Consider the following 26883-nt stretch of genomic DNA (forward strand, 5'->3'; position numbering starts at 1 on the left):
CACAGGCAACGCACGACAACGGTGGCAAAAAACAATAAAAATCCACTAGACAGGCTGTGGAGCAGCACAGGTAACGCACGACAACGGTGGTAAAAAATAAAATAAAAATCCACTAGACAGGCTGTGGAGCAGCACAGGTAATGCACGACAACGGTGGTAAAAAATAAAATAAAAATCCACTAGACAGGCTGTGGAGCAGCACAGGTAACGCACGACAACGGTGGTAAAAAATAAAATAAAAATCCACTAGACAGGCTGCGGAGCAGCACAGGTAATGCACGACAACAGTGGTAAAAAATAAAATAAAAATCCACTAGACAGGCTGCGGAGCAGCACAGGTAACGCACGACAACAGTGCTAAAATAAAATAAAAATCCACTGAACAGGCTGTGGAGCAGCACAGGTAACACACGACAACAGTGCTAAAATAAAATAAAAATCCACTGGACAGGCTGTGGAGCAGCACAAGTAACACACGACAACAGTGCTAAAATAAAATAAAAATCCACTAGGCAGGCTGTGGAGCAGCACGACAACAGTGCTAAAAAATAAAATAAAAATAAAAACGAAAGCGTTAGCAAGCTAGTTAGCTTGCCAACGCTGATGAAAGTTAGCTGATAAAAGTGCTCCGTCGCGATGTTTCGACCGATTAGAGGTCTTCTTTAGGCGTTGGAGCACGGTGAAAAAGTAAAAAAAAAAAAAAAAAAAAGTAAAAAAGTCTTGAAAAAGACTGTTAATTCAAAGAACTCAAACAGCTCAGTTCAAACAGCTAACAGATACAGCAGAACACCGCTGTGCTCCGGAACAGGAAGACGACGATCTCACCCCCCATTACACACAGTAGAATCCACAGGGTGGGTCCAACCAGAGCAGAGCAGATGCTTCGTGGTCTAAAACCACATCTGTCCATTCTCAGTGAAATGTGGAGTTGTGTCTGGAAGGGCATCCAGCATGAAACGTGCATCACGTCATCCTGTAGATCAATATCAGAACTACTGTGTGAATGAAAAAGGGAGAAGCTGAAAGAACCTACCTTAGATTGCATACATATTTGAACAGTGACACAATTTTGCCTCTGTTCCACCATCAATGATGCAAGGATGTAATTGAAGTGTAGACTTTCAGCTTTAATTGAAGGTTAATAAAAATATTGCATAACCGCTAGGGGATTCCAGCCATTTTTATCCACAGATTGTCCACATGGTGCAGTCATACCACTGTGTGCATACTTCATAATGTCAGACGTTAAGTAGAGTAAGTCCTGATTAGTACTCAGCTGGGAGACTGCTTAGAAATGCTAGGAGTATTTTTCTCTGTAAACCTAGAGTTCCATCAGGAAGGGAATCTGATTTAAAAATTGTGGAAACTGATTTGAATCGCCGAGCAAACAGGCCAGCTGAAAGGAAAAAACGCATAAATTCTTATTTGAAAATCCGTTGAAGTCAATGACTGTGTGAAGGCTGGAACCCATGGACATCACCAAATGCCGTTTCATCCCTTGAGATACGTTTCCAGGCCTTTACTGCAGCTCCCTAAAGTTTAGTTTGTGGGTCTTCCTACCCTCAGTTTGGTCTTGAGTAAATGAAAGGCGACTCTAAGGATTGAAGTCTGATGAATGACATAATCCATGAAGAATATTCGTTTTCTTTGCATAGAGGACTGTAGCTCTTGGGTTGCTTTGGCAGTATATTTTGGATTAGTGTCCATCTGCACTGTCACTTCATCATCCTGTCACTTTGGCAGTATTTGGCTGAATCTGTGCAGGTATTAATCACCCTTTATCCTTCAGAGTTCACTGTTACTTCAGTGAATAGACACATCATCAATAACCACCAGGGGTCCATTGGCAGCTATACATGCCACAACACTGCCTCCACATTCCTTTCCTTCTGCATTCTCTTCAAGTCATTCTGATACAAATTAATCTTGGTTTCATCAGTCCAAAAAATCTTGTTCGAGAACTGGTCAGGTTAGTTTTAGATGCTTTCTGGCAAACTCTGATCTGGCCTTCCTTTTCTTGAATCTTACTAATGGTTTGCTATAAATACAGAGGTTGCAGTCTTTTGATTGTAGACATTGGCAAGGATAGGTACAGTACATACCTCCTCTAGAGCCTTCTTAAATTGCTGTTTTGTGATGGGTTTTTTCTTCACAAAGAAAAAAAAATTCTATGATCATCTGCTTTACTGGTCTTCTGTGGTATTCCAACCATTTTGGCATTGCTTTTCTTATCCTAGCTTATAGGAAGTTATGGCCAAGTGGTTTATTGCGGTTGTTTCCAGAGCGAAAAGTTACTGATTCAAGGAAATCCTTGCCCATTTTCTATGTAATGTAGAGTTGTGCCAGGAAGTGCATCTGGCGTAAACCCTGTGCCAAGTGAATGTCAAAAAGACTTACTTATATGATCTCACAATATGATACATTTTTTAAAGATTGTACCATAAGTTTCTACTATCTGTCCAATAGTTATTTTTCCCTCAGCTGAATTATGGGCTCCTTCACTTGCAGGTGTACCAATGAAAAGCTACTAAACGCAGATTCAACACTTGGGATTAACTCAAGGAAATGGGCCACACCTGCCCATGAAAGGGTGGGTCAGTCAATAACTTACGGCCTCTGAAAATGGATAGACTATGTTAAAAAAATACTGTTTGTGTTGTGTGGGCCGCTGAAGAGGAGGTACTGCTGGCCCACCACCACCAGAGGGCACCTTGCCTGGAGTGCGGGCTCCAGGCACCAGAGGGCGCTGCTGCCTCACAGGAGCAGCCGGGGTGACAGCTGACACTCATCACCTATGACAGCTGTCACCACTCATCTGATCTGCATCGGTATATCAGCAAGACGTCATCTCCACCTCTTTGCCGAGATATCGTTCTACCGAGGAGGTAACGAACTCAGCCGTTGTGTTGTCTTTCAGACAGTGACTTTGTTGCTTGTGTTTTGACAGTGGTTGGTGAGTACTTGCAGCTGGAGACTGTATTGAACCCTTTTTGATAAGTACTCACATTTTCCTGACAAGAGGTGGAGGTGGTTTTTTTCACCATCCGTGTTGCTGGGTGCAAACGCACCCACATCTAACTGTTTTTGTTCCTCGCCAGCAGTACCAGATCCAACAAGCGGAGGCAGTGGCCACCTGGGAGTTCGGGACTTGGTGGCTCCAGTATTCCCGGGGTTTGGTGGCGGAGGAAATCGTGTGGTTCCGGTTCTGCTTTGGACAGACGTCTTCTATCTTCGAGCCTGCCCACATGACACCTTTGTGAATTGACTTTATTATTTTCTATTGTAATCTGTCGTGCTTGTTGTGCTTATTTCACAACAGTAAAAGTGCTATTTGACTTCCTCCATTGTCTGTTCATTTGCGCCCCCTGTTGTGGGTCCGTGTTCCAACACTTTCACAACAGGATATCTCGGCCAACGTCATGGATCCCGAGGGGCGTCAACCGGCTGTTGAAGGGCCAATGGAAGAACAGGGCGCACAGACGTCCGCAGGAGGAATGATCGGAGAGTTGCAGCGAATCCTCACCGCTTTCACGGCTCGGTTGGATTTAATGACCGAGCAGAACGTCCTCCTTAACCGCAGGGTGGAGGCTCTCGCCGCGCAGGTGGAAGCGCGCCCTCAGGGCGCTGCTGTGGCTCTCCCTCCTGTCGACCCTGTGCGTAACAGTGACGGTCCACAGGTCGTTCAACGACCCCTCCCACCTTCCCCGGAAGCATACATAAGCCCTCCAGAGCCGTATGGGGGTTGTGCGGAGACGTGTGCGGACTTTCTTATGCAGTGTTCGCTCGTCTTCGCACAACGTCCCGTCATGTACGCGACTGATGCCAGCAAAATAGCTTATGTGATAAATCTGCTTCGCGGTGAGGCACGCGCTTGGGCTACAGCGCTCTGGGAGCAAAATTCATGGCTCCTTCAGACATATGATGGGTTTGTGAGGGAGTTCAGAACAGTGTTCGATCACCCAAATAGAGGAGAGACCGCTTCAGCCGTGCTACTGTCAATGAGACAGGGGCGCCGGAGCGCAGCTGCTTATGCAGTCGACTTCCGCATCGCGGCTGCAAGGTCCGCCTGGAATAGCACTGCCCTCCGCGCCGCCTTCGTAAACGGACTGTCGTTGGTCCTAAAGGAGCACCTGGTGGCTAAGGACGAACCGCGGGACTTAGATGGGCTTATTGATCTGGTTATACGATTAGACAATCGGTTAGAAGAACGCCGTCGGGAACAAGACGAAGGGCGTGGCCGGGCACGCGCCGTCCCTCTCCCTTCCAGCTCCAACCGAGCTCCGCCCTCCCCATGCTCCACGGCCCCTACGCTCCGTGTGGTTACAGCTCCCCCTGCTGATGAAGCTATGGACACGAGCAGGGCCACATTTAGACCCCCGGATAGACAGAGGAGGCTGGTCTGCGGAGCGTGCTTTGTTTGTGGCTTGATAGAGCATCAGGTGAGGGACTGCCCCGAGCGGTTAAACACCAACGCCCGCCCCTAGAAACTGGGCTAGGGGTGGGCCAAGACATTCACGTGGGACACACCCATATTGCCACACGACTCCCGGTTACAATCCTTTATGAGGATTTAACCCTTCAGGCCCCAGCACTGGTGGACACGGGCTCTGAAGGGAATTTGCTAGACAGCAAATGGGCTAGGGAGGCAGGGCTCCCTCTGGTGGCACTTACTTCACCTGTGCAAGTACGGGCACTAGATGGCTCCCTACTCCCTTTGATCACACATAAGACACCACCAGTAACTCTGGTGGTGTCAGGAAACCACCGGGAGGAGATCGAGTTTTTTGTGACTCCTGCCACCTCCCGCGTGATTCTCGGGTTCCCCTGGATGTTAAAACACAATCCCCAGATCGATTGGCCGTCCGGGGTAGTGGTTCAGTGGAGCGAGACCTGCCATCGGGTATGTTTAGGTTCCTCAGTTCCTCCCGGTTCCCAGGCTAAGGAGGAGGTCAGAGTCCCGCCCAATCTCGGGACAGTGCCGGTGGAGTACCATGACCTTGTGGACGTGTTCAGCAAGGATCTGGCGCTCACCCTTCGCCCGCACCACCCGTACGATTGTGCCATTGATTTGGTTCCAGGCGTTGAGTTTCCGTCCAGCAGGCTGTACAACCTCTCACGACCTGAGCGCGAATCAATGGAGACCTACATCCGGGACTCATTAGCTGCCGGGTTGATCCGGAATTCCACCTCCCCGATGGGTGCAGGTTTCTTTTTTGTGGGGAAAAAGGATGGCGGACTACGTCCATGCATTGATTACAGGGGGCTGAACGAAATCACGGTTCGTAACCGATACCCATTGCCCTTGTTGGATTCAGTGTTCACGCCCCTGCATGGAGCCCAAATATTCACCAAGCTAGATCTTAGAAATGCGTATCACCTGGTTCGGATCCGGAAGGGAGACGAGTGGAAGACGGCATTTAACACCCCCTTAGGTCACTTTGAGTACCTGGTCATGCCGTTCGGTCTTACAAACGCCCCCGCGACGTTCCAAGCATTAGTTAATGATGTCTTGCGGGATTTCCTGCACCGATTCGTCTTCATATATCTGGACGATATACTCATCTTTTCTCCAGATCCTGAGACCCATGTCCGGCATGTACGTCAGGTCCTGCAGCGGTTGTTGGAGAACCGGCTGTTTGTGAAGGGCGAGAAGTGCGAGTTCCACCGCACTTCTTTGTCCTTCCTGGGGTTTATCATCTTCCCTAACTCCGTCGCTCCTGATCCGGCCAAGGTCGCGGCGGTGAGAGACTGGCCCCAACCCACCAGCCGTAGGAAGCTGCAACAGTTCCTCGGCTTTGCTAATTTCTTCAGGAGGTTCATTAAGGGCTACAGTCAGGTAGTTAGCCCCCTGACAGCCCTGACCTCACCAAAAGTCCCCTTCACCTGGTCGGATCATTGCGATGCCGTGTTCAAGGAGTTGAAACGGCGCTTCTCGTCTGCACCCGTTCTGGTGCAGCCCAATCCTAGTCGCCAGTTAGTGGTTGAAGTGGACGCCTCGGACTCAGGGATAGGAGCTGTGCTTTCCCAGAGCGGGAGGACCGATAAGGTCCTTCACCCGTGTGCCTATTTTTCCTGCAGATTGACCCCGGCCGAACGGAACTATGACGTCGGCAATCGAGAACTCCTTGCGGTGAAAGAGGCTCTAGAAGAGTGGAGACATCTGTTGGAGGGAACGTCCGTGCCATTCACGGTTTTCACTGACCACCGGAACCTGGAGTATATCAGGACCGCCAAGCGGCTGAACCCCAGGCAAGCCCGCTGGTCACTGTTCTTCGGCCGTTTTGACTTCCGGATCACCTACCGTCCCGGGACCAAAAACCAGAGATCGGATGCCTTGTCCCGGGTACATGAAGATGAAGTCAAAACGGAGTTGTCGGATCCACCGGAACCCATCATCCCGGAGTCCACTATCGTGGCCACCCTCACCTGGGACGTAGAGAGAACCGTCCGGGAGGCCCTGGCACGAAGCCCGGACCCCGGAACTGGACCGAAGAACAGACTCTACATCCCACCAGAGGCTAGGGCTGCAGTCCTGGACTTCTGTCACGGCTCCAAGCTCTCCTGTCATCCAGGGGTGCGAAGAACCGTGGCAGTTGTCCGGCAGCGCTTCTGGTGGGCGTCCCTAGAGGCCGATGTCCGGGACTATATCCAGGCCTGCACCACCTGCGCCAGGGGCAAGGCTGATCATCGCAGGGCTTCGGGACTGCTCCAGCCGCTGCCCGTGCCTCATCGCTGCCTGGTCCCACATCGGCCTGGATTATGTCACGGGCTTCCCACCGTCCCAGGGCAACACCACCATCCTCACGATAGTGGACCGATTCTCCAAGGCGGCCCACTTCGTGGCCCTCCCGAAGCTCCCGACTGCCCAGGAGACAGCGGACCTCCTGGTCCACCACGTCGTCCGGCTGCATGGGATTCCAACAGACATCGTCTCCGATCGCGGCCCCCAGTTCTCCTCGCAAGTCTGGAGGAGCTTCTGCCGGGAACTGGGGGCCACGGTGAGTCTCTCATCCGGGTACCATCCCCAGACCAACGGGCAAGCAGAACGGGCCAATCAGGAGGTGGAACAGGCCCTGCATTGCGTGACGGCCGCGCACCCGGCGGCCTGGAGTACCCATTTGGCCTGGATCGAGTATGCCCATAACAGCCAGGTGTCGTCAGCCACCGGCCTCTCCCCTTTTGAGGTGTGTCTGGGGTACCAGCCTCCCTTGTTTCCGGTGGTTGAGGGAGAGGTCGGTGTGCCCTCGGTCCAGGCCCACCTACGGAAGTGCCGTCGGGTGTGGCGTGCCGCCCATTCTGCTTTGCTGAGGGCCCGGATGAGGACGAAAACCCATGCAGACCGTCGGCGGACCCCGGCCCCTGCGTATCGGCCAGGGCAGGAAGTGTGGTTGTCAACAAAGGACATCCCCCTCCAAAACTGCAGGATCGGTACATCGGCCCATTTAAAATCCTCAAGGTCATCAGTCCAGCCGCGGTGAGGCTTCAGCTTCCGGCCTCACTGCGGATCCATCCCGTTTTCCATGTGTCCCGGATTAAGCCACATCACACCTCACCCCTCTGTACTCCGGGTCCGGCACCACCTCCTGCCCGGATCATCGATGGCGAGCCGGCTTGGACTGTGCGCCGGCTCTTAGATGTCCGTAGGATGGGCCGGGGCTTCCAGTATTTGGTGGACTGGGAGGGGTACGGACCTGAAGAACGCTCCTGGGTGAAGAGGAGCTTCATCCTGGACCCGGCCCTCCTGGCCGATTTCTACCGCCGCCACCCGGACAAGCCTGGTCGGGCGCCAGGAGGCGCCCGTTGAGGGGGGGGTCCTGTTGTGTGGGCCGCTGAAGAGGAGGTACTGCTGGCCCACCACCACCAGAGGGCACCCTGCCTGGAGTGCGGGCTCCAGGCACCAGAGGGCGCTGCCGCCTCACAGGAGCAGTCGGGGTGACAGCTGACACTCATCACCTATGACAGCTGTCACCACTCATCTGATCTGCATCGGTATATCAGCAAGACGTCATCTCCACCTCTTTGCCGAGATATCGTTCTACCGAGGAGGTAACGAACTCAGCCGTTGTGTTGTCTTTCAGACAGTGACTTTGTTGCTTGTGTTTTGACAGTGGTTGGTGAGTACTTGCAGCTGGAGACTGTTTTGAACCCTTTTTGATAAGTACTCACATTTTCCTGACAAGAGGTGGAGGTGGTTTTTTTCACCATCCGTGTTGCTCGGTGCAAACGCACCCACATCTAACTGTTTTTGTTCCTCGCCAGCAGTACCAGATCCGACAAGCGGAGGCAGTGGCCACCTGGGAGTTCGGGACTTGGCGGCTCCAGTATTCCCGGGGTTCGGTGGCGGAGGAAATCGTGTGGTTCCGGTTCTGCTTTGGACAGACGTCTTCTATCTTCGAGCCTGCCCACATGACACCTTTGTGAATTGACTTTATTATTTTCTATTGTAATCTGTCGTGCTTGTTGTGCTTATTTCACAACAGTAAAAGTGCTATTTGACTTCCTCCATTGTCCGTTCATTTGCGCCCCCTGTTGTGGGTCCGTGTTCCAACACTTTCACAACAGTTTGTCCTGAATGAGTAATGCAGTATTTTGTTTAACTTGTGGAATTAAAGCTGGAAATCTACACATCACATACACCTTGATTGTTTCATTTAAACTCCATTGTGTTGGCAAAATTACAAAAATTGCACTGTGTGACTAACATTTGAAAAGAAACAAAAAAATTGCTGAAATGGCACATTTCTCTATGCATGATCCAGCGCATAGTTGCCTGATTGTTGAGAACCCCAGTGGCTGGAGGAAGCCAAGGGGATGCCCACGCTCCACCTGGCTGCAGCAGATAGATGTTTACTTTCAAGAGGTGTGGATGGACTGGTTGTCTGCTTGATGGGTTGCCATCCAGGACCCAAGGAGTTTCCGAGGTGTAATGGATGTGGCGAAGCACGGCACCAGCTCATGATGAAATGTAATGAAAAAGCTCCTCAGTGATCATAAAACTCAGCAGTGATGGAACAAGGTACAGTGAAACAGCAGAAGAAAGAGCCATAAAATAAATCTCTCCCACCCTAAAGCAGAAAGTGAAATTAAACAGGGTGGCAGAGCTAAACATGAAGCACAGACCGTAAAGAATGATGGCACACAGCAGACCTGTTGGCTGTTCAGTTCTGCAGACTGTCAGGAACTCTCTGAGCAGTAGGTCTCTTATAGTGGAAGCGTCCGCCTTTAAAAGATTTGTCAGAAATCTTCATTGCCACAGGTTATGTTTTAAAAAACTGTTGTTGCTGTGATGTCACAGCTGAGATTCCATAACAGTGGAATCCATCTGCACAAGGGCTGAAATAATTTGTTGTTGTCATCCAAATATGTTAATAATAAACTGACATCAGTCTTTCAAACACATAGGACTTATTTTAAAGTCATACAGCAGTGCTGCATTTCAGTAAAATGACGGCTGTAGCCAGAGACCCTTACACAGCGTAAAGTGCACACATGGTATGCTCCTCCAAAAGGAAATGTCACATGTGAAACATTGTTGAAAGTACGAAGTGTGGCAACAATTTCCAAAGCTTCAGTCCTGTTGGTGTATCTGAAAAGAGGATACTGTTGTGGGACAAACTGACAGCAACAAAATCTGAGTGTGGTTCATGTGGAACTAGCGATAAAGTTACACTGCTTAGTTAACTCTGATAATATATTAAAAAACTCACGTTAACAATGTGTATTTTATGTCTGTTCTTTTGCAATGCTAAATATGAAATTGTTAAAGTAATTGCAATTATGTTTGTTTCGACAGGATACAACTCAAACAGATCAAGTGTAGCTTGATTTGTTTGAGTTGGGGCTAACTGCTAAGCTACACTTGATCTGTTTGAGTTGTATCTTATGTCTGTTCTTTTGCAATGCTGATCTATTAAATTGTTAATGCAAGTGCCATTATGTTCATCTTTTGGCAGGATAAAACTCAAACAGATCAAGTATAGCTTAGTGGTTAGCCCAATGATGCAGAACACAGGGCCCCAGGAAGATAGAGGCCAGTGAAGATAGGGCTCTGGGACTATGAAGGCCCCGGAACATATGGAACTGGGAACTGAGGTCCACAGGAATGTAGAGCCCCAGGACCCTAGAGACTGAGGAACATGGCACATTCAGAACACAGAGTGCTGGGAGCACAAGGGTCCTGAGGAAAAAGGCCCTGGGAATATATATGCCCAAGATATTGCTGGACATCAGAGCCAGCTGCTTTGAGTGGAGTACAGAGCAGGAACAGAAACTATGAATTTTTTTTTTTCTTGTGAAAACTTGTGCTCATGTATTACATGGGATGTATTCTGGACTGTGGTTCCATGGGCTGGGTGTGGGATAGGGTTGTGGAAACCATTGGTTTATATGTCTTTGTTTGGAAGGAAAGGTTTACTGACCCTTGGGGATGATGCTGAGATCTTTGCAGAATTGTACTGATTAACATCACTTTAAGCAGATGGAATTAATCAGTGAAATCACCTGGTGGAGTGGTTGCAAAGAAAACCTGCACCCTCTTGGCCCTTTCTTGAACGAGTTGAATAACCCTGCTCTAGGGTCTGGGTGCTTCCTGTATGGTTGTGTTCATTAGACTCTAACCAATGCCCTAAGGCAATGACTAAATTCAGTTCATTTTAAAGTATTTATTTAGCACCAAATCACAACATAAGTCTCCCCAAAGCACTTCACAATGGTAAGGTCTAATCTTACCAGCCCCCTGATAAAGTGCATAGGCAACAGTGGTAAGGAAAAACACCATCTGACTTTATTTTTGAGGAAGAAACCGCAACCAGACCAGACCAGGCTTAGAGGGATGACTAGTTGCTTTGGTCATTCTAACAGTAACAGAGATCAAATAAACAAAATGGTAAATTGACTGCATTTAAGTGCTTTTTTATGATCAAAATGCTTTACAGTGATACCTCACATTCACCCTTTCACACACATAGTAGGACAGATATGTGAAAAAGATGTTCATTTCTGGCAGAAAGAGTGAAATTTTGCAAACAGGGGTATTTTCTAATGCTGAATTCAAAATTGCCGGATCCAACCTTTTAACCATTGGGCTGGTTGCTTTGTTGAAACATTGATAGTCACTATCATGGGACACAGGTTACTGGATTTGGGTCCACAAGGATATTTTAATATGCTGAATTAATATATACAGGTATTAATATATAATAATATATAAATTATTAATAGTTATTAATTCATAATTCTACTCTACATTTCACCCACCACCAGATACCACAAAGATAAAGAACATAAATTATTGTAATGAAGAGTGTCAGGCCTGTTGTTATCCAAAGCTTCTATTACCTTCAAAAATATTCTATTATCAAGAACCTGAAATAGATTATTTAACAAGCCTTTCACATAGGAACAGCCACCTGACAATTGAGAAAAATGACAGGTTAAAGTATGTCAGCCAGTCTTATGTGTAAAATATCTGCCTAATTTACCTGTAAATGTACTCAATGATATTCTGCACCATCAAAATACTGCTGCATATAATTTGGATTTCATCAAAACCAACAGATTAAAACCTGTTTCACATTGTTAGCGTGTTTACCCAGGACCTCTGCTTCAGTTCATTTGAACTGGTCTCCCAGGAGAGCCTGCATTTTACCTGGATTAGTGGACCAACACTCTAACCACTGAGCTATCCAGACTCCAGACCTCTGATGCTGGACTGCAGTAAGTCATAAAATAGGACATTACAGTAATTTAGTCTAGAAGAGATAAACGCATGAAACAATGTGTCTGTCTCTGTTGTGGACAGGATATGTTGGAAATATTCATAATAGTAACTCTTCAAAATATTACTCAGGAGACAGAAAGCATTTTTTTTTTTTGTCATTTCTGTAATGTGTAGGTCAAAGGACAATGTGGGATTAGAGGCCACCCTGAGATTTTTCAGCTCATCACTTTGATGAAAGACATCAGTCCAATGTTAAAGTAAAACTGATGTCTGTGTCCCGCAGGAACAATGACAATCATCTCTGTCTTGTCAAAATGTAAGAGTAAGAAATTGCTAGACAGACAATTTTTCACTGAAGCCAGGCAGTCCTCTGAAAGTTCTAGTGTGGGAGAGACTGTGTATGTTTATTGTTATGTAAAGATGACTGTCATCAGCATAGCAATGAAAAGTAATTCCATAGCTTCTTAATATCTGACTAAGAGATCATTTTGAGGGTGATTTACCACGCGTAAATGCATAATTGATTGCTAGTTGTAACGTGACGTAGACATCAGTATGTAAATAACATTTTTGCATGTGTTAACGGAAGTAAGTAAAATATGTCCCTTCAGCTTCTCCCTTTTTATCCTGGAGGCTCGAAGGGGGATTGTGCAGTGGCGATTTCTGTCTGTCTGTCCATCCATCTGTCCTAAAAAGGGTATAGAAATCAACTCCTCACATTTTTAGGAGGAATTTCATGAAACTTGGTACAAATCAAGATTCAAACAACTTTATTGATCCCTAAAAGGGCAGTTCATCTTCACACCCATTTATCTCAAATTGTGGCAATGAGTGTACGGGACTGCAGCAGCATTTCCGCCGCGCAGCCGAGTTCAGGGGGAGTGGCAGAGAAGAGCGACCACCCTTGCCGGAGTCCCAACCAGCGATATTAATATATAATTTGATATTATCAACCTATAAAAATCCTTTTTATAGGTTCATAATATGCATATTATCGTATCATTCAAGTTGGGCCCATTTTATCAGAGTTATGGCTCTTGATTAACAAATCTCGACTCCCTCAGGTTCATGACTGGGTGCCTCCATTGTGAAATCAACTCCTGCCACACTTTTAGGAGGAATTTTGTGAAACTTGGTTCAAGTCCTTCTTATAGGTTGGTAATACATATATTATCATATAGTTCAAGCTAGCTCCATTTTACCAGAGTTATGGCCTTTGATTAACAAATCTAGACTCCATCAGTTTCATGACTGGGTGCCTCCATTGTGAAATTAACTGTCACATAACTTGAAATGTTATCAGAATGTAGCAAGCACTTGTACCAAAGCAGCATTTGCCAGCAGGGGGTACTGTGCTGTCAGAGCATTCTTGTTTCACTTGGGGTCACCATAGCAAATCTGAAGTGGGTGACTGCATGTTGATTTGGCACAGGTTTCAGGCTGGATGCCTGTTCTGACACAGCTCCACATTACATGGAGAATGGGCAGAGACCAGGAACTTTCCACACTGGAAACAAATGCACTTAACTTCTTAGTCAGCACACCTGCCATGTTAACAGTCATCAGTGCAAAATAAAATTAATCAGGCACTTGCAGCTACAGTGAGGCAAATAAGTATTTGATCCACTGTCAATTTTGCAAGTTTTCCACCTACAAAGAATGGACAGGTCTGTAATTTTTATCATATGTACACTTCAACTGTGAGAGACGGAATCTAAAAAAAAATCTGAAAATCACATTGTATGATTTTTAAATAATTAATTTGTATTTTATTGCATGAAATAAGTATTTGCTCACCTACCAACCACCAAAAATTCTGGCTTTCGCAGACCTGTTAGTTGTTCTTTAAGAAGAGCCCCTATTCTACACTCCTTTACCTGTATTAATTGCACCTGTTTGAACTCATTATCCTGTATAAAAGACACCTGTTCACACACTCAACCTATCCACCATGGCCAAGAACAAAGAGCTGTCGTAAGGACACCAGGGACAAAATTGTAGACCTGCACAAGGCTGGGATGGGCTATAGGACAACAGGTAAGCAGCTTGGTGAGAAGACAACAACTGCTGGTGTAATTATTAGAAAATGGAAGAAACTCAAGATGACTGTCAATTTTCCTCGGTCTGGGGCTCCATGCAAGATCTCACCTCACAGGGTAAGGATGATTCTACACGGGAGGACCTGGTCAGTGACCTGAAGCAAGCTGGGAGCACAGTCACAAAGATTACATTATTAGTAACACACAACGCCGTCATGGAGTAAAATCCTGCAGGGCAGCAAGGTTCCCCTGCTCAAGCCAGCACATGAAAATTCAGTAAGGTATGTCTTCTATAAAAAACATTCTAATTCTAAGGTAGAACTCTACTAGTGCATATTAAAGTATATCTAAAAAAGGAAGAGTAGAGTAGAGCCACTTAGGTGCCTGGTCTTGATGTCCAGGTCCATTTGAAGTTCACCAGTGACCATCTGGATGATCCAGAAGATGCATGGGAGAAGGTCATGTGGTCAGATGAGACCAAAATAGAGCTTTTTGGTATCAACTACACTCGTACTGTACTTTTTTCCCCCCTGTGTGTGTGTATATATATATATCACCATAGCAACGCACAAACAGTTGGCGCAGATCAGCTGTGTTTTGACAAGTGAATGACAGAAACGCGATAAAACATGGATTTCCAAGTGAATTTTAATATTGTTGGCCAAAATAAAACATTTGAGGAATGGAAAGAGGAGAGCAAACGAGAAGAACAGCAAAAGCAACGGTGTAAAGATTTAACATTGGACGAACTGGACAAGATTGAAGACGGGAAAGAAGGAGAGAACAGTTCTGTCCTTGCGGGCGGCCGAGCGCGCCGCATCAAAACAGCGAGCGTAGTTTCTGGACCTGTTTGTCACAGCGCGACACAGCAGAGAGAGAGGAGGGGCGGTGTGAGCGGCCCGCTGCGGCGCGAGCCCACAGACTTGGTAAGTGCTCAGAGACAGAACATAAAATAGTCCCAAATACTCGCACATTTTTATCAAGTTCTGTTAACTTAAATAAATATTTGTGTGTTAGCTCACTGTGTGGGACCGTGGTATAAGCGGATTAAACGACTCGAAGCCATCCATTACACGGTTTTAATGCACTTCGCGGAGTAACACCACTCCGCTTTGCGTGTTTCAGACTCCGCGTCGTGCATTAAAACCGTGTAATGCACGGCTTCTCGTTGTTTAATCCTTACATATATATATATATATATATATATATACACGAGGTCTATTAGAAAAGAAACCGACAGTTTTGTTTTTTTAAAACTATATGGATTTGAATCACGTGTGATTACATCAGCCAAGCTTGAACCCTCTTGCGCACGCGTGAGTTTTTTCACGCCTGTTGGTGACGTCATTCGCCTGTGAGCACACCTTGTGGAAGGAGTGGTCCAGCCCTCTCGTCGCATTTTCATTGTCTGAGAAGTTGCTGAGAGACTGGCGCTGTGCTTGATCAAAATTTTTTCAAGAACTGTGAGGCACATCTGAGTGGACACCATTCGAGAAATTCAGCTGGTTTTCGGTGTAAATTTTAACGGCTGATGAGAGATTTTGGATTGTTTCTATTGCTGTAAGGACTTCCCACGGAGCGGGACGTCGCGCAGCGCTCCGAGGCGACATCGTCATCCTGTTTCAAGCTGAAAACCTCCAAATTTAAGCTTTTGTTGACCCAGGACGTCGTGAGAGAACAGAGAACTTTCAGAAGAGGTCGGAATCAGCAGTTTATCCGGACATTCCACTGTTAAAGGAGATTTTTTTAATGAAAGATGTGCGGACGGATTGGCACGTTGGCTCGCAGCCGGCGCGACGTGCCCGCCACAGGAACTCAGATTGACCAGTAGATCAAGAGCTTCATCTTTTGGCTCAGCTCCCTTTTCCTCAAAACAATACGGTAGATCGAATGCAATACCGCCCCTGCTGTGCCGATTCTCCGGTCAATCTCATGCTCCATTGTCTCCTCACTTCTGAAGAAGACCCCGAGGTACTTGAACTCCTTCACTTGCAGCAAGACCTCATTCCCTACCCGGAACCATGACCTATAAAAGCTCTGTTTTTGCACCCAGGGAAAGTAGACGCATTTATATTTTATTTCTCATCTGTCTGTTTTTGTCTCCTCTGCCAGTGAAGTCCAGTATGTTGTTCTTCAGAACGTGGCAACGATGACGATAAAGAGACGGGTGAGCTGCTGCCTGATGGTTTTCTTATTGTTTTCATGATTCATTCCAACAGTATGTTCATTAATTCTTTCAGCAGTGATTCCACGCATCATAAAATGTCCCATTTTACAGATGATTAAATTTGATTATATTTTACAGTTTAGAAAAATGGCAGTTTTACATTTAGATAATCAACTACATATGTTATATGTTGATATGCCTGCATGATCTGAATACAACTGCCCAGGTACTATTTTGGCTTATCCAGGTGTATCGCCATCATGTGGTAACATGTCGGATAATCTTGAGTACTAATCAGAGGAAGTAGAGCATCTTAAAAAAGGTACAAATATCCTGAAAGACGTTACTTTCATTAGCATAATGAGATGTACAGCGTTACATTCATGCGGCATTAGGCTTCATGCAGGAACCACTCATACTAACAGATTTCTTGGTAAATGGTGTGTATGACTGATTAATTAAGTCAAACATTCCACATTCATCAATTTTCTCACATTTTTAGTTTTTGTCATTGGTACAAGTGATCCAAACCTATAGTAGAAGCCGTGCAGTTAGTCTGCTGTCATCCACATTGGAATTTTCTGTAATTGTAGTTTTAATTACTTTATGTAACCAATACAACCAATATTATTTTAAAAATCATACATAAATTATGTTGTTGTCCTGTTTAACTCCTGTTATTATTCTCAGTTCCCCAAATTCTTATTCTCATTCAGTTCTTCTTGGATTTTGATTCTGATAATCTTGATTGATTAATCTATGCACTGTTCACAGTTCTTCCTCACAGAATTTTGAAATTTTTGGACAAAACATCGACTTATGGTGAAAACAGTGAAATTCACCCAAATTCTTCTTGTCCTTCAGTTTCTGATACATTTTGATTCTGATGGTTTTGATTGCTTTGTCTACACTCACACTTCACAGTTCTTCCTTGCAGAATTGTTACATTTTGAATTTTGGTTTAAATATATCCTTTTGGTGGTGAATATGGTAAAATCCACCTAAAATAGGCTATCTTTCCGAATGATGTGGTTTCAGAGTAAAAACTTCACCAAGATAAGACACCATTCAAAAAAAAATTACAAATTATTGTCAAGATTTTAGAAAATAACCTCAACGACCAGTACAAATATTAACAGCAGTGTGTAAATTACTGTCTCCTGACAGTTTACTCACTGATTCAAAAGTGTATTTACACAATTGTGTAAATGCTAAAATGACTGAAAATTTACAGCTACGGTATTGATAAAGAACTTTATAGACCATATACCATTGGTTTGTGAGCTGCATAGTGTGAGGAACTAGTTTAGAGAATAAACCTGGATGAACTGATGCTCTGGTTTAATCCGTTTTTGAACTGTTACTTTAACATTCGACTTCATCCTTCAGTGGGTCTTTTGTTGTACCAATGAATAAGTGGCCTTGATGGTAACAATAATCAAAGGACATTCACTGATTTAGTTGGTGTATATTGAACCTGTGCAGCCTTTCATATTTCACAAAATTGACATTTACTTTCTACTGTAATCCAAGCACTATAATGTTGGTTTATTTTTGTAACGAGTTTCAAAATTACAGCTCATTTTAATTGAGATAAATGTAATGACAATAGGGAACTTGCAGTGACATGTATAAATTGATTATGTATAAATGTTTCAGAAAAGTATATAAAACAGTTAACACTGTAGTACTGTATGTGCAAGTTTGAAAAGTTAAGCGAATAGAGCCAAAAGCTGCCCATATGGACAATTTAATCATCCACTGAATGTACAGAAAGTACAAAACCACTCCATCAGTTACATGCAACATGAACATGCCATAAATGTTGCATGTTTTGTGACAATGAAATACGTTCGCACTCAAAATGGATCCACTGGAAAAGTTAAATCCATGAATGTTTCACCAATTTTAATGAATAATACACTGTTATCTGTGGCTGTTATGGAGCGGCCCATAGCAGCAACAGATGTACAGCATCAAGTGCGAATGGATGATCTTCGACCCATATGTAGACACTGTGCAAAAGCTGCACACATGCTTGAAGCAGGTTCATCCTGGAGAAGATATGGTTCTTCATCATGGTGATGCTCATGCGCAACTTTCACACTCAGTGCAGTTTGGTTACAGGTGACTAACTGGAGCTTGTGTGTTTGTCATGGTGTCAAATTTGGTTGCAGTTTACTAAATCTTTTCCTGTTTTACAGGGAATGTTTGAGCCCTACTTGAAGAGTTTCTACATCCGCTCCACAGATCCCACCCAGATCAAAGTCCTTAAGGTTCCTTCCTTCCTACACTCAGATTTGTTGCAACAGTTTTTTTGTTTATGTCATGCCTTCATTTTAAGCCCACCTATTTTAGCTTGATATGATGAAACAATCATAAATATATTTGGATTTGACTAAATTCTGAACTGTGATACAGTACTGACTTGTCTCTCTAGATTCACAGAGAATGCAAAAGTTAAAGATATAGCTCATTAAAGTTATAACCATATTATCTCCAGTCACCGTTCTAACTCTGAACCTGTGTGAACACAATTTCAGACTGTTTCAGTAGTAAATGGCTGCGACACATAAAAAAAATCTTCTTTATCTTGAAGTTTCTAAAATGACACACTTTAAACTCTCACTGAAAAATCAGTACAACATGACATAAATAAAATAAAAATATGAAAGCCAAAACATTGGCATACATACATTTAAGTATAACACGACTTAATCTTCATTTTTACAGCTAGTTTTCTTTAGACAAGTCAATCGATGAATACATGAACATTTCCAAGTTACTGACTATGTCTTGGGCTTCATTTACGAGGTGTATTAGATAAGAAACCGACACTTTTATTTTATTTTTTTTAACTATATGGATTTGAATGACGTGCGATTACACCAATCATGCTTGAACCCTCGTGCGCATGTGTGAGTTTTTTCACACGTGTCGGTGACGTCATTTCCCTGTGGGCAGGCCTTGAGTAAGATGTGGTCCAGCCCTCTCGGCTGAATTCCTTTGTTTCACACGCTGCTCGAGACGGCGCGCGTTGCTTTATCAAAATTTTTTCTGGACCTGTGAGGAATATCCGAGTGGACACTATTCGAGAAATTTAGCTGGTTTTCGGTGAAAAGTTTAACGGCTGATGAGAGATTATGGGGTGTTTCTGTCGCTGTAAGGACTTCACACGGAGTGGGATGTCGCGCAGCGCTTCCAGGCGCCGTCGTCGGCCTGTTTCGACCTGAAAACATCCTAATTTAAGGCTTAATTCACCCAGGACGTCGTGAGAGAACAGAGAAGATTCAGAAGAGGCCGGCATGAGGACTTTATGTGGCATGAGGACTTTATGCAGACATTCCACTGTTTAAGGACATTTTGTAATGAAAGATGTGCGCGGAAACGACTCGGCGAATCTGTGTGCGCTGCGACAGGAAAAACACCTCCGTGTTGAAAACCATTTGTAAAATTCAGGCGGCTTTTGATGGCTTTCAACAAGTGAGTAACTGAGAAATTGTTTAACAGCTTGGGCATGTTTCAACTTGCCCGTTAAGGATTCCAACGGAGGTGTTTTTCCTGTCGCGACCCCCCGCGGTCGGGTCCGGCCCGACATGCGACTCTGCCCGCACGTTCTTTCATTACAAAATGTCCGTTAACAATGGAATGTCCGAATAAACTCCTCATGCCGACTTCTTCTGAAAAGTTCTCTGTTCTCTGACGACTTACTGGGTCAACAGAGCCTGAAATGTGGAAGTTTTCAACTTGAAACGGCGAGACACTGCCTCCTCGAAGCGCAGATCGCCGTCAGGCGCCATGGGCCGTCCTTAAAGCGACACTACCGGACCAAAATCTCTCATCAGCTGGTAAAATTTTTACCGAAAACCAGCTGAATTTATCGAATGGTGTCCACTCAGTTGTACCTTACAGTTTTTGAAAAATTTTTATCAAACAAAGCAGCAGTCTCTGAGCCATTCCTAAACAATGAAAAAACGACGAGAGGGTGGGCGACTCCTCCCTCAAAGACTGCCCATCAGTGAATGACCATACCGACAGGCGTGAAAAAACTCTTGCATGCCCACGAGGGTTCAAGCATGTCTGATGTAATCACACATGATTCAAATCCATATGGTTTTTGAAAAAAATAATAAGGTCGGATACTTTTCTAACAGACCTCGTACACCTGTCTTTAAAAAAATACAAACATTATGCTACTGTATGGTAAATGTGTCACATAGGCACTTCTAAAAAAAACTGAGTGACTGTACAACAACAAGACTAATGAGGGAAGTCACCAAGACACCCACAACAACTCTGGAGGATATGTTGGTTTGCGTGGCCATACCTGCACTGCAAATTATTTGGTTCTTACCAAGAAAAAAAACACCCCTTTTTTGCAGTGTGGAGATTCGCAGAGTGCAACTTTTGTCTGTTGCATCACCATTCACAGCTTCATAGTGGAATGTAACAGAGACATACTTTCATGCAACAACCTTAGGCTTTCATTTCACACCTTTTTAAGAAAATCTTTTTTCTTTTTCTTTTGCAGCTGGAGGTCCTCACCAATCTGGCCAATGAGACAAACATCTCCACGATTCTTAGAGAATTTCAAGTATGGTGAAACAGAAGCTGTGGGAGTTGGTGATAATGTTTTCTTCAGTTTGCCTGCGTGTTATCATGGAGGGATGTATTGTTCCATGTTTTTTGAATCACTGTACTGAGTTTTCCTTTGGCAGACATACATTAAAAGCATGGATAAAGACTTTGTTGCAGCCACGATCCAAGCCATCGGCCGCTGTGCTACCAACATTGGAGAGGTGAGGGACACATGTCTGAACGGCCTTGTGCAGCTGCTGTCCAATCGAGATGGTAAGTGCACACTAAGTGATGTTCAGGGTCGTGTGTTTTTGTCTTCTTAAATAACTGCAAGTAGCAGTGGACGGCAGGGCCCTGAAATTAGCAACAAGGCTTCACAGGGAACTTGATAAGCCTTTCTGTCTGTTTTTAATTTGATTTCTGTGGCCTAAAATAGAAGGTTTGTTATTCCTCACCTTTATCTATCAGAACCCATAGTTTCAGAATTGAATATGCCGTAGTTTTTACAGAGGTACTTTACAGACATTTTCCAGATACCCCAGCTGACTGACTCCCTTAATCTGAGGCTTGCCTTGCTTATTGTAGGGAATATTTAAGTTAATTTTAAGACATGAGATTTGGGGTTCCACAGGGATCTGTTTTAGGCCCCTTGCTTTTCTCCCTGTATGTGGCACCCCTTGGGCGTATACTGCGGAGTTTTGGGATTGCCTTTCATTGTTATGCTGATGATACTCAGTTGTATATGCCGATAACTGCGGGAAATCTCACTCCCATAAAATCCCTGGAGGACTGTCTTCTATCAGTGAGAAGTTGGATGTCTAGTAACTTCCTACTTTTAAACTTTGATAAGACTGAAATGATGGTTCTTGGTCCAGCGAGACATCGGCATCAGTTTGACCAGCTGGCGCTCAGCCTGGGTTCCTGTGTCATACATCATACGGACAAAATGAGGAACCTTGGGGTAATTTTTGATCCCACGTTGTCTTTTGACCTCCACATCAGGGATGTTACTAGGACTGCTTTTTTCCATCTGAGAAATATAGCGAGGATCTGCCCCATCCTGTCCATGGCTGATGCTGAGACCCTGATTCATGCTTTTGTTTCTTCTAGACTAGATTATTGTAATGTTTTATTTTCAGGGTTACCACAGTCCAGCATTAGGGGTCTTCAGCTGGTTCAGAACGCTGCCGCCAGACTTCTGACACATAGCAGAAGGTCTGAACATATCACACCCATTTTGACATCTTTGCACTAGCTCCCTGTCTCTGTGAGAGCAGATTTTAAGGTTTTGTTATTGACTTATAAGGTTGTTCATGGACTGGCGCCATCTTATCTGGGTGATCTGGTGGAACGCTACGTGCCGGCACGGGCTTTGCGGTCGCAGGATGCAGGACTTCTCTGTGTTCCCAGGGTGAAGAAGAAGTCAGCAGGTCAAAGAGCCTTTTCATGTCGTGCACCCACCCTGTCGAACAGTCTTCCTGCGACCGTAAGGCAGTCTGAGTCTGTGGACATTTTTAAGTCAAGACTCAAAACCTGTTTTTTATTCTCTTTCTTATGGATAGTTTTTATTTTTATTTGTTTTATTCTTTTACTTCTGTTTTTATTTATGTATTTTAATTTTTTATTCAATTTTATGTTGACTTGTTTTATGTAAGGCACCTTGAGACGGCTTTTGCTATGATTTGTCGCATTATAAGCTAAATTAAATTTAATGTAACCTTTATTTAACCAGGTTAGTCCCGTTGAGATCAAGATCTCTTTTGCAAGGGAGACCTGGACAGTTATAAAGATTCCAATTCACCTAACCTGCATGTCTTTAAATGTGGGAGGAAGGCAGAGCACCTGGAGGAAAGCCACACAAACACAGGGATAACATGCAAACTCCACACAGAAAGGTCACAGGTGGGCATTGATCCCATGACCTTCTTGTTATGAGGCAACAGTGCTAACCACTAATCCACTTAAAATATATATTTCAAAAAATGCATTAAATTAATGAAGGTCGAAGATTATATAATTACCAAGAGACATGTCTAAAAAAAAAATCTGAAATATTGTACCTACCACAAATTAAAAGTAAAAATAAGGAACCTATTTCAGAATATATCTACAAACAGTAGGACTGAAAGTGTGGTCTCTATCAACAATAGAATTTTAGAAACTCACCATGGCCTGAATAGAAAGTAAGAGACAAGTTTGTGATTTTGATGAAGAATTCTGTTTCTCGATGTACAGAGCTGGTGGTAGCAGAGTCGGTCGTTGTTATAAAGAAGCTGCTGCAGATGCAGCCTGAGAAGCACAGTGACATCATCAAGCACATGGCCAAACTAACGGACAATATCCAGGTGAGTATTGCTTCCACAGTCCACCTTTAATGTTTCCTTACAGTTAGACAGTGTGGCACACACTGATGATAACAAAAAAAACAGAATGAGATACTTCCAAAATAAGTAGGCCAGTTACTTTTACCATTCTTAACTTAAAACACTTTTTTATTACAAAGTAGGGATTGTAAAAAATGAAAGCAGTCAGGGAGCAGATATTTGCTTTATATACACATTTGAATTATTGCACCCCTATAATTAAAGTACACTTTAAAATACCAATATGTTCTGAAAAATGCAAATAACCCAATTTCTATAATTACAATATTTTTAAAATGATGTCCAGAGTTACTGAACAACAACAAAAGAAAATGTTTTCCTCATGTTAAATAAAAACATACAAAAATATCAAATGTGCATGTCACACAGCTATTGGCTCCCTATGATGAATTTACAGTGAATCAACACTTTTACAGCCATTCCTCATAATAAAAGCTTTTAACCTTTGAAGAGAAGATATTATATTTTTGGGAGTTTTATTTTCTGATTAAATTCCACCAGACATTTTAATTTGATCAAGCGTGGTGGACAGAAATGGCTGGACACAACTGCACGACTCAAACACAGCTCTGTAGAGTAAAACAGTTTAATGAAGAACTTAGGTGGGTTGGTACACGGAAAGGCAGTCTAGGAGAAGCAACAGTACAAAAAACATCAGGCAAGGGCGTGGTCAAACAGACAGGTGATCCGAAAACACGATGAGACTGGCAGGATGAGAAAACATGAGAACAGAGCTGGAGAAAAGGCACAAGGCGCATCAATCTGGCGAGAGACAAGTGCAACTAGTGGAGCTTATATACACCCAGGTGATAAGCGACAGATTAGGAACAGGTGTGTGGAAAGTACCAGAACAAGGGTGTGGCCAAACAGAGTGACACACCCACCACCAAGCAGCAAGATACGGACAAGAGAGACAGGGACAGAGAAAGCCCAAGCAGGAAAGAAACCAGCAAGAGAATAAACACCCACAGAAAACATTCACATAAAATATCTAAAAACAAACACAAGCACATACCAAATCCTGACAGGTTTGTGTGTTGGTGTGTCTCTTAATTGTTATCTTTTTTGTCAGGTGCCGATGGCTCGGGCCAGTATCCTGTGGCTGATTGGTGAATACTGTGAACATGTTCCCAAAATTGCACCAGATGTCCTGAGGAAAATGGCTAAATCTTTTACAAATGAAGAAGACATCGTCAAGCTCCAAATCATTAACCTAGCTGCCAAGCTCTACCTCACCAACTCCAAACAGGTACCAGGAGATATTAAAAAGAAAAAAACAAAAACAAAGTGTTGACAATTGTTGCAATGCTACTGAGCTCGTGCGCAGATACAGGTCATACAGTGTGTCATCCCCTCTGTCTGCCTGCCTGTCTGTGTGAAGCCTGGAAATAAAAAAAGTAAGGGACAGATTTTGATGAAATGTTGTGCAGAGGTGGTCCTTGGGTGAGGTGAAAAGTAAAAATGTGAAGATGGTTGGAAGCCTTCAGAATTAACCATTTAATCTGTAAAGTATAAATAGACTGCATTTGAACAACATTTTCATGGTCAAAATGCTTTACAGGGATGCCTCACATTCACCCACTAATGTCAGGGTGCTATCATACAAGGCACTCACAACACATCAAGAGCGACTTGGGCATTTTCTCATCAGATGAGGGGTTTGAACTGAGGATCCTCTGGTCATCTGGTCACAAACCCATTGCTTTAACCACTTGACCATCACCTCTTGCATGCCATCCACATGGTCCCCTTTATGATATCACAAGGACCGGGGGATGGGAAGGAGTACAAATTTTAACCCTTCCACTTAATCTTGTTTGTTGGTCTGTTTGCAGGACTATTTAATCCAATTATCACCAGATGTAGTGAAACATATTAGAAGTGTTTACTTTGGTGGTGGATACAGTTACAGGTGTGGATGTACAAATTATGAAAACAGAGGGCATTCATACTGCTGCCAAACCCTAGCCATGTTCTGTTTATGTATCTCCTTAACTGTGTTGAAGTGCAAGTTGGGGCTAAGCAGTAAACTTCGATGGCGTCACATGACGCCCTCCCAGAAGAAGAAAAAGTTGCACCTCCTTGACTGGCCGCTTGAGGCTGGCTCCAAAAGAGAGCAACTTCCCCTTGAACTCCATGTTAAAATTTACAACTTTAGAGCAGAAATAAATACGTAGTGTTCAGAATAGTAGTAGTGCTATGTGACAAAAAAGATTAATCCAGGTTTTGAGTATATTTCTTATTGTTACATGGGAAACAAGGTACCAGTAGATTCAGTATATTCTCACAAATCCAACAAGACCAAGCATTCCTGATATGCACACTCTTAAGGCTATGAAATTGGGCAATTAGTAAAAAAGTAACAAAGGGGTGTTCACAATAATAGTAGCATCTGCTGTTGACGCTACAAACTCAAAACTATTATGTTCAAACTGCTTTTTCAGCGATCTTGTGAATCACTAAACTAGTATTTAGTTGTATAACCACAGTTTTTCATGATTTCTTCACATCTGCGAGGCATTAATTTTGTTGGTTTGGAACCAAGATTTTGCTCGTTTATTACTGTGCTTGGGGTCATTGTCTTGTTGAAACACCCATTTCAAGGGCATGTCCTCTTCAGCATAAGGCAACATGACCTCTTCAAGTATTTTTACATATCCAAACTGATCCATGATACCTGGTATGCGATATATAGGCCCAACACCATAGTAGGAGAAACATGCCCATATCATGATGCTTGCACCACCATGCTTCACTGTCTTCACTGTGAACTGTGGCTTGAATTCAGAGTTTGGGGGTCATCTCACAAACTGTCTGTGGCCCTTGGACCCAAAAAGAACAATTTTACTCTCATCAGTTCATAAAATATTCCTCCATTTCTATTTAGGCCAGTTGATGTGTTCTTTGGAAAATTGTAACCTCTTCTCCACACGTCTTTTATTTAACAGAGGGACTTTGCGGGGGATTCTTGCAAATAAATTAGCTTCACACAGGCATCTTCTAACTGTCACAGCACTTACAGGTAAGTCCAGACTGTCTTTGATCATCCTGGAGCTGATCAGTGGGTGAGCCTTTGCCATTCTGGTTATTCTTCTATCCATTTTGATGGTTGTTTTCCGTTTTCTTCAATGTGTCTGTTTTTTTTGTCCATTTTAAAGCATTGGAGATCATTGTAGATGAACAGCCTATAATTTTTTGCACCTGCATATAGGTTTTCCCCTCTCCAATCAACTTTTTAATCAAACTACGCTGTTCTTCTGAACAATGTCTTGAACATCCCATTTTGCTCAGGCTTTCAAAGAGAAAAGCATGTTCAACAGGTGCTGGCTTCATCCTTAAATAGGGGACACCTGATTTACACCTGTTTGTTCCACAAAATTGACGAACTCACTGACTGAATGCCACACTACTATTATTGTGAGCACCCCCTTTTCTACTTTTTTTTTTTACTAATAGCCCAATTTCATAGCCTTAAGAGTGTGCATATCATGAATGCTTGGTCTTGTTGGATTTGTGAGAATCTACTGGTACCTTGTTTCCCATGTAACAATATAAAATACTCGTATACTCAAAACCTGGATTAATCTTTTTAGTCACATAGCACTACTATTATTCTGAACGCTACTGTATGTGTATAGCCTCGTACAAAAAATTGTTTTGGTCTCTATAGATATGTTTCTGTGTAGGCTCTCAGTTGTCCAGGTGGTTTCCATAGTAGAGAAGCTTGAATCTTCGACTGGAGTGGGTTGCTTGACGCGAGGACGTTTCGCTTCAAATCGCAGAAGCTTCCTCAGCTAAAATTCTTGCTCTGGTAGTCTGGCTTCTGTCTTGACTCTTGTAGAGAAGAAAAAACAGAAGCCACAAAAGCTGGAGTTTTAAACCTAACCAGCCCCCTTCTACTGAGAGGCAGACTCCTATAGGCTAGTGACTAAACAGTAGCTGTAATTAGCAACTATTGTGCTCTAGTTAGCACCCTCCTAATGACAGGGCAGGTGT

At 43.9% G+C, this 26883-nt stretch overlaps 1 protein-coding gene across 15 annotated transcripts in view; it reads left to right on the plus strand.

Annotated features, from left to right (window-relative positions):
* LOC117515402 (AP-3 complex subunit beta-2) overlaps window positions 1–26883 on the plus strand; it is a 207692-nt gene that overhangs the window by 117607 nt on the left and 63202 nt on the right. For all 15 annotated transcript variants that reach the window (XM_034175956.1, XM_034175958.1, XM_034175957.1 and 12 more), the window contains exons 10-15: window positions 15871–15925; window positions 18130–18201; window positions 20457–20519; window positions 20644–20776; window positions 22739–22848; window positions 23960–24136. In XM_034175956.1, coding sequence (XP_034031847.1) covers window positions 15871–15925; window positions 18130–18201; window positions 20457–20519; window positions 20644–20776; window positions 22739–22848; window positions 23960–24136 — 610 coding nt within the window. The remainder of the gene's footprint in view (window positions 1–15870; window positions 15926–18129; window positions 18202–20456; window positions 20520–20643; window positions 20777–22738; window positions 22849–23959; window positions 24137–26883) is intronic.

Source organism: Thalassophryne amazonica, chromosome 8 (genome assembly GCF_902500255.1).
Source record: "Thalassophryne amazonica chromosome 8, fThaAma1.1, whole genome shotgun sequence".
NCBI classification, from domain to species: Eukaryota; Metazoa; Chordata; class Actinopteri; order Batrachoidiformes; family Batrachoididae; genus Thalassophryne; species Thalassophryne amazonica.